At 50.2% G+C, this 8,828-nt stretch overlaps 2 protein-coding genes across 5 annotated transcripts in view; one reads left to right on the plus strand and one right to left on the minus strand.

Moving 5' to 3' along the window:
- Window positions 1–6,491, minus strand: part of LOC125954968 (uncharacterized) — a 30,156-nt gene extending 23,665 nt beyond the window's left edge. For all 4 annotated transcript variants that reach the window (XR_007469072.1, XM_049685714.1, XM_049685715.1 and 1 more), the window contains exon 1: window positions 5,974–6,491. Coding sequence is in view for 3 of the 4 variants with exons in the window: in XM_049685714.1 (XP_049541671.1) it covers window positions 5,974–6,128 (155 nt within the window). In the remaining variant the exon portion in view is untranslated. The remainder of the gene's footprint in view (window positions 1–5,973) is intronic.
- Window positions 1,424–3,283, plus strand: LOC125955111 (uncharacterized). The gene has a single exon (XM_049685967.1). It carries the CDS (start codon window positions 1,542–1,544, stop codon window positions 1,905–1,907), a length of 366 nt encoding a protein of 121 aa, XP_049541924.1. The 5' UTR covers window positions 1,424–1,541; the 3' UTR covers window positions 1,908–3,283.
- Window positions 6,492–8,828: the final 2,337 nt, after the last annotated feature.

Genomic DNA, 8,828 nt, shown 5'->3' on the forward strand with positions numbered 1-8,828 from the left:
GCATCGTGTGGCATTGAGTTTACCGGAGGGAGGTAGCATACATTATGCTCTCGAATTGTGCAACACCTTCTCGTGCGCTCAAATGGATACGCAAATTACGCGATGCAGAGATCGTGATCTTAGGTATATAGAGCTCGATGGAGTTCTTCTATAGATCGTAAAACCTTTTGAGGTGTTTGCACTTTTAGTGTTGAACATTTATACCACTATGTTTTATACAACAGATGTTCTGTTAGGATTGAGATGGAGCAACAGTATCGACATTGATTTCCAGATAACTGATCAGATCGTCCCATTTATGTGAATCGAAGATCACTTCAAAGCTCATGCTTATCACACCATAGAAGCCTTAAGAAATTTCAGATCTGCCAGTGGTACGCACAGTGGCTTTCGGCCATTCGTAATGTTTGCAAACAAAACATGTCCTTTCGTTTGACGATAAGGAGTCTTTCCTTAGCCCACGATCAGGTAGATTCGATAAACACCCTCTAGAGAGCGAAAGACAGAGAAAAAGAGAGAGAGAGAGAAAGAGCGCACGGTTCGAACAGCTGATAAAATGATTGCTTTTACTTTCGATCGCCGATCGCTGATCGTTGGCGTGTGGCGTGGCAATGGTGGATGACAAAGAACTCGCCGGACCGGCACCTCGATCGACTGCTGGCAGCATGCGCGCTACCCCAACGGCAACACAAGCGGTTGCGCAGCAGCTCGATCGCGCTCGATCTCTTCACCTCCACCGGGACACTTCCACCACCTCCGGTCCGCGATTCCAGCGCGAGCCAACGACAGCGACGACGACGACGATTCCATCACCGGCCTCACCGTTGCCAGTATCGGTTCAGCACGCGGCACGAGAAGGTTCAGCGCACCGCGCAAAGTGCTCTCCTCGCTCGGTGCTTTTCGTGTCGTCTCGCGATTCGCGCACGCGGAGATATCTCCCTTTTTTTGTTTTTTTTTTGTGCGTGTCGCCCACAGCCCAGACCAAAACGGGGGACGTGGAGAAAGAAGGAAGAAAAAGCTGGAGAAAGAGATAAAGAAAGCAAACTAGAAACTAGACCATACGCACAGTGCGTGTGTGCGTTGTATGTGCGTTGTGCGTGCCCGAAGAACATAACGGTGACACGAGGGACAGAGATCGACGCGTTCGCGATCGCAATCCGTAAAGGCGGCGAACGGAGACAGAGTGCCCCCCGCGTTGAGGTGGTTGAGTGGGAGATAAATTTAGAGAATCTTCCTTCCTTGCCTCTTCCTCGCCCCCCTCCCTCGCCCGTATCGTCCAGCTCTGTCGCGAGTGATAAGCTGCGTAGTGGTGGTGGTGGTAGTGGTGACACACACCCGGAGAAACGAAGCGGAAATGTGCAATTGAGGCTATCAGCTAGCTAGCCCGCTGCAAAGGTCAACCAAAGAGGAGAGCCGGACGCAGACACGGAGGGAAAGAAAGAACGAGAGAGAGAGAGAGAGAGCGAGCAACAGCAACCCGTTGCATCATCACCCCTATCAACTACCGGCGATCCAAGGTACTACTCAACTCAGCCACAACGATGGTCCTGTCCCTGTTTATGGTGCAAACGTTGACCACCCTGGTCGAACCGCCACCGGCGATCGGGGGTCCCAAGGGTTTAACGCATCCAGCGATCGCCGGAGCGCAACCGCAGGCCAACATTGCGGTGTTTATGTTTCTGTTTATGCTGTGCGTGCTGGAGGTAGTGTTCGTCAAGCTGATCACCCTGACGTCCTTTGGTAGTGAGGCGGCTACTGCTGCGGCTGCGGCTGCCACAGCCACCGGCACCACCACCGCGAGGACGACGACGGCCACCGCCACTGGGGCTACTACTGCGACTACGACTGCGGATGCGACTTTTTCTTCTTCACCACCACCACCACTGGTGCCAGTGCTCGGCAGCTAGACCTTCATCGGCAGAGCCTTCATCATGATTGCGAAACAGTCGTCGCGTTTCGTCTCTCGCGCCGTCAGTTCGAGGTCAGACAACAGACCTCCCTCCCCATCCCCCTTTTTCCGCTCGGAGCGAATCGCGATTCGAGGAGAAAGGTAGAAAGCCGCAACGCGCCCGTTTGTGTGGCCGATGGCGATGGTGGATATAGTCATAGTCTTAGCAGAGTAGACGTTGCGAACGAGGTTATCAGGGTATTTATTGTAAAAACAGACACACACACACACACACTCAGACACTGTGGTGCATCTCTTTAAAGTGATAAAAACTAAAATAAATTGGAAGTAGGAATCTCTGTTATCTTTTGTGGGGCTCTAGTGTATCTGATAACAAGCGATGGTTGGTTGATGGATTATGGAAGCGAACATCGCGCTGTGCGTAATCGAAAACCATCTAATTTGATTACGTTATCATGCGAGTGTGTCTGTACGATGGTAGTGATGATCTAAATGTTCAATAGGCGAAAAGAATATGGAGCAACGAAGCATTGAAACCAAACGCGCAATACACACAATAGCTTATTAATCCGATGCCGATAGCGGTACTACAGATAGATAAGGGAAGATTGAAAAGAGGGAAAAGAGAGAGAGAGAGAGAAATCCGTGGCATGCAAATAGGTTGCAGCTGTTGCTGAATGCAGCAGAGCGCATTGTGTATAGCATTCAGACTCATTGTAGACATTAAAAAAAACCCAGATATTAGATTATCAAGAGCATAGTAGCTGGACGTGGAAACGAACGCTTCAAAAAGCTTCCAGTTTAGTTCTCTGCCGGGAACTTTTATCGATTAGCCCCGCGGATGAGCCGATGTGGAACAAATGAATTCCAAAATAGACAATAGCAAGTGACAGCGCCGTGGAGCCTAGTCGATGAGGGACTTAGTAGACGATGAGCAACACACACACACACACACACACACACACACACACACACACACACACACAGGCATACAGACACGGATACAGGGGGAGAGGTTGCTCTAATCAGCATGCAAAATGTCAAATGCACCAATTCAAGTCAGGGACAAGCACTGGAAGGTTTTGCTAAATCGATCGTTTACTGTCGAGCGAGTTGTAGCGGCTCATTTGACGCTTCCGTTCCGCCATTTAACATTCCACCAAGCGTGCCACATACTAGTTTATCGCCAAGCCAAGAGCTGGGAGTGTGTTGTGTGTATGTGATGTAAGTAGTGCGTGAGATAGACAGTTAGTGGTTTTTTTTCGGCAAACGATGAGACGCATAAATGGCGTTTATGTGTTAGTCTAGTATAGGAATAGTTAAGCAGCAACTCAAGTTGGTTCGTGAATCGTGTTGAATAAATAGTGAAAAGTAGTAGGTTCATCTTCTTATTTCTTACTGTTCCCCTTGCTCCTCCTTCCATTCCTAACTCATCCTCATTTCGTTCTATCGTCGTCATCGAACGCGAATACGTGATTGATTGGTTCCTGCCTTCACCCCCTCCCTCCCTGCCGAGAACCGCGCCACAACGGAAGAGTCTACGGAGACGACGAGTGGTCTGTGCACGATTGGTCGCTGGTCAGATGAATTAAAAATGCAAAACTTCTCCTAAACCGATACCATTTCTGGACGCACACAACTACCCCCCTTTTAGGGAACACGAAGCGGGGGCGAGGGAATGGATGAGCATCGCCCCTCGCGCCTTCAATCAACACCTCCGGGATCGATTCGATTTGAGTAAAAGCCTGTTTCCGGCATCGGACACCACCGACCGTATCCGATGTCCGACGGCCATAGAAGCCATTGAACCTCCGAGTGCACCGTTACGCAGCCCCCTATCTGGCGCTATGACTGGTGACGGAGTGTGTGTGTGTGTGTGCTAACATCTTAGCTGAAATGCTAATTTGACGAACGATAATTAGTTTGCGCTGGGGGGTGGGGAGGGGGAGGTTTGATTTCTGACCAACGAAATTACAATCCTTGACCTCTGACACTTGGAAACCTGGAACCTGGGTACGAAAAGGGAAGTGCTGCACGCGATCGAGGTCATCGGTTGAGAGGGGGTTAGTGATTCAATGTGAAGGTAATGCAAATTGGCGGCTGTGGCTATACCTACTGGTAGTAGGAGAGTGGAGGAGAGGGGGTGTTGGGGCTTTAAAGCCGCAAAGAGGGTGCTTTATATGCTGCTGACCCCGGTAGCTACGCGGGACTCGCACTACCAACAAACAAACACTAACAATACACTAACACACAGAAAACGAACAAACACACACACACTGAGTATTGTGGCTCTTCTACTACGCGAACTACTTTACAATGACTACGCCAAATGGCAAACGCTTTTTCTTCTTCGCGCTGCTTTCGGAAGTGCTTACACCAACAGCACCAGGTTGAGAACGCCTTTCGAACACATATGGATCACAACCTCTTATCAATTTCAAGTGCACCTTGTGGAGCAATAATTCTTGGCTTTGTTGTTGTTGTTGTTAAACAAACATTTCACATCATCCTGTCTGACACGTGATCCAGAAGACTGTCACAGACACTAACATTAACAACACTTGAGCAAACTACTTTTTTAAATATCTTATTCTGTGGACAAACGATCTGCATGGACTCACTATGATGCGCCCCCTTGGTAATGTGCGCAGAACTAACACCACCCGGTGACTGACTGCGGTCGTCCGGCGGCGTAAGCGACGAACCGCCATCGGTCATCCCCCAAGTGCGGCCGAGCAGAGCCGCAAAATGTTGTCCGCTTGAAGCGCTCTTGTTGTTCCATTGTTGTTCTTTCTCTCCACTGCTCTCTTCTTATCTCTTCTCTCTTTCTCTCTCTCTCCTTCTCGACGCCTCCCTCATCACTGTAACGAATCCGTATCTAGTGGTGGCCACCATGCATGCAGCTCACGGAGCGGCAGCGGCAGCGGCTCGTGGCTAGAACCACCTGCCCGGAAAATGTTGGATGTTTCGTTTTGGAAACATAAACCACACACATACGCATACAGCCACGCATCGAGACAGAATGAAAGAAAGAGAGAGAGAGAAAAAGAGGGAAGGAAGGTGATCGGTCGGCCGTGACTTCCGTTCTGCGTGCACTGCTGCTGCTGCTGCTGCCGTTGCCGCTTACCATCATACACCGGAACCGAAACCGTGTGTACGTGAGAAAGCAAGTGGACCTAGACGCTGCCACACTGACCACGAGAGAAAGAGAGAGCGAGAGAGAGGGTGCCCTGTTTTGCGTACAAGCACCCCTCAAGCTCGTCGTCATCAATCGATCGAATTCGATCGCAACGTAGTAATTTCGTCCTTAAATTAGATCCCTTTGCCAGACTGACTGCCAGTTGGAAGTGAAATGCGACGCGAGGTGCACAGCACCTGGCATGGGAAGCAAACTGTTGTTTGTAGGGGTCAGCACTGACACCGGCCTCCCCCCCCACACGTGTGGCTCACTTCATGTGTGACGGAAACGTATACGAACCCACACACAGACGCGGTGAGTTGAGCCACCAACGAGACGAATTGTAACGATACGACGCACAGTTTGCCCGTTTGGGTGCTTCCGTTTCGTCGTTTTTACTAGTCCGCTAGGTGCCAAAGCTTATGTACGTACGAAGCGCATTAATGTTTGGTGGTTAGTGAAGGTCATGATTCTAGATCCGTTGTTACAACGTCAGCAATTTTCCCCCCCAAAAAAAAGAGGTAGATCCATCATCAAATATACTACTCGACATAGTTCTGAGGGTCACTCGGTTATGTCGCAACCGTTTTTCCCAACTAAAATTGAATCATACTTGTTAATGGGTTTGCAGCATAACAGACTGCACCCGGTGCATTTCGGTATTGAAAGTGAAACAATGGACTCATTCCACCAATGCAGTTCCCGACGACGGTGGTGGTGGTGGTCCGGAGAATGCTGTGACCATAAATAATGGATGCATTTTTCGGGGCCACCCATCCCTTCTACTCCCCCCAGCCTTGGGGTGAGAGACAGGCGCGTAAATTAAAAACGATAAATAACCTTCAGAACCATCTCGAGAGGGAGAACGAGTGGGACCTGGACATACCTTCGAAACAGTCGGTGCGTTTGGCTGGCGAGAAAGATGCTTCCCGCGACTCCGATCAGCAGCGTCACACCGACGCCCGGTGACAGCTTCATTGTGGCAGGGCCAGCCCCGGGAAGCCCCGAACCGGTCCCGAGCAGCAGATCGGCCGGCGACATGCCACAGGAGAGCAGGAGTTCTTTTATGTATTTTTTTTTGCGCTTTTGCTTTGAGTTCACCTCCCCCTCCCCCTTCCCTTGATAAGGGGATGCACTTTATGCACGTGGCGCACTATGGAGGTGAGGCTGCGATTGTTGTGTCATTGCCATCGATGGCCCAGTTCATGCTGGTGGTGGTGCTGCTGATGGGATCGTATCATCTCACGGTTTCATGGTTCGTTTTTTTTTCGGGGGGATTATCGCAGCCACGGTCTCTCACACTCACGCTACGTCAGACAAACAAAACACACAAAAAAAACCAATCTAGACACTATTACGCGCAAAAAGGAAAATGTCACGAGCCACGAAACTACGGCCTTTGCTCTGTGGACGGATGAAGGACGGATGTTGGTGTTGATGATGCCAGCGACTTGCACTTTTTCGTTCAAACCGAACGGATGGCGGCACTGCAGGCCTTCTCAACGGTTATTAGATTCTCTCACCATCTTTTGGGTCATCTTTTCGACTTAATTTTATCGACGATCTACCCTCAGGTGCTTCGTTTAAAAATTTTTAAGGGGGGACGATCATCATCGGCCAACAAAGTCATCCCGAAATCGCAGACCGATTTTATCTCTCGTAATGGGTTCACATGGAATGCTTGCGCGATGACATAAGCCTGATAACAATCGGCATTATCACCCTTCGGGCAATACGGGCTTTTGGTCAGGGCTTTTTATTTTGGGCTCGATTACAACGGGGAAAATGGGTGGCTTATCGGTGATATTGTGAAATGGTTATCTTTGCGTTTAGTGGAGGGCGAACGTGCCCGAAGGCAGGAAGACGCTTCCAGACTAATGTTAGCTTGATGCATTCGATAATCTGATCAGGTGAGAGTAGCTAGAACCTTACTCTTTAGTGAAAAAAAAACCTTCAAATGAAATCACAGATGATCTAGAGATCGATCGCAACTTGTTTAAAAGAGAAAAAAGGGCTTTAGAGGTTCCAAGGGCTGCCACAAAAAGCAATCTCACGTCTTACACCACACTAGTTCACTAGCTATTGAGACATTTCACACTACACCGCCACCGAACAAACGTCGCGGTCACAATCGTCGAAACCCGGGAACACGTGGCATCTTAATGAGGTGCTCCGGTGCCACTATCACTGTGCCAACAACTAGCTAGAGAGCTAGAGTCCGTATACCCTTCTTCCGACCCAGTATCATTCGCACTTGAAAAGTTAAGAAACACCTTCGCTGATCTGTCGCTCTAATTGGACTGATAACAAAACACCCACCGACGGTTTGACGTTGAGGCTATCGTCGTCATCGTCGTCGTCGTCGTCGTCGTGTGCGAGAAGATCACATGGTACCGCACTGCAGCACCACTGACAACGTCGCTTCACGCTTATGGCCTGACTTGTCTGGCCAGAACCCCCGCTTGAAGTTTATTACGATATTGAACCTCAGGTTATAGACACTATTGATCAATCTAGGAGGGATTGTTTTCTAGAAACTCGATCCATTCCAACCACTGCACAACACGCAGCCGTTTCTCTAGGCTTTTGGGGCCGAGTGTTTGAGTGGAACTGTGCAGCTCTAGTTCTCCACCCGCCCAACACCGGGATGTCATCGCGCGTTGCGCTTATCTCGCGGACGGCGCGTGATTCCAAATTATCGCCAACACCTTCTCAACGTGCGCGCACACCAGCCATCCATCCACCCATCCATCCATCTAACTCACGAACACAAGGAGAGGAGGCTTCGTTTAGCACCTGAGAATCACTGACACTGTGCGGCAATGGCAAATGGTCGCGATTTGGACACAACCCGCGATGCCACAAACAAATTAACACTACAAACTGCACCACCATAAACATGGAGGAATAGACTTCAAGACTTTTGCGTCACCCCTTTGTGCACCCCAACAACTGCAGTCACTGGTGGCTTCTTCTGATATGCGGTGGTGCTACGATTTTGAACTGGATCGTAACATCCGGATGACACCGATATAACGGGAAATCGATCCGAACGCGGCAAGCGACGAGTGATAAATGCGCGGGCTCCAAAAACAGAGGCCTACTCGCGACAGACGCAGAAGACAATCGCTTCTCGCGGTGGCGCGCCCATCGAGTGTGGGCCTCTAGCGGTGGCACTAGCGGTGGCTCTAGCGTCGCGGCATCGAACCTTTCATGCAGCACGACGCCGCCATAGCCGGTAGGTCGAAAGTAGCTTTTACTTTAAGACGCTCTTTGCCTCGCGCTTTGCGCTTCATTCCGCCCCTGAAATCGCGGCTTGGTTTGAGGGGTTTCGAGGGCCCTACCCTACGCCTGTCGGAGTCCATCCCTTCCGATCACGACGACGACGATGACGACGACGACGACGACGACGACGACGACGATGGTGATCTGTCATATTTTCGATCGTTTTGGACAACTTTTGGTCCCCTCGGGGCGGTCGGCCACGACCAGTAGCATAAATGGACACTTTTCACCCAATCCCCCCCGAGAGTACTACCTCCGAAAACGGCCGGAAGGCGATTTATTTGGCTGATGAGGCCTTTAACGGGCCACCGAATATCGTTCAACGACACCGAACAGCAGCAACATGTGTCATTCCAAACCAGTGTCCGTGGTGGTTGCGATGGTGGCGTGTGTTTTAGGCGTTCGTTTTGACCGGCCCCAATTTCGCCTTTTAATTGGGATTGGAAATGAGCGAAA

This window comes from Anopheles darlingi, chromosome 3, assembly GCF_943734745.1.
Source record: "Anopheles darlingi chromosome 3, idAnoDarlMG_H_01, whole genome shotgun sequence".
NCBI classification, from domain to species: Eukaryota; Metazoa; Arthropoda; class Insecta; order Diptera; family Culicidae; genus Anopheles; species Anopheles darlingi.

Coding starts and splice junctions, on each gene's coding strand:
- LOC125955111 (XM_049685967.1), top strand. CDS start 1,542: ATGGTCCTGTCCCTGTTTATGGTGCAAACGTTGACCACCCTGGTCGAA.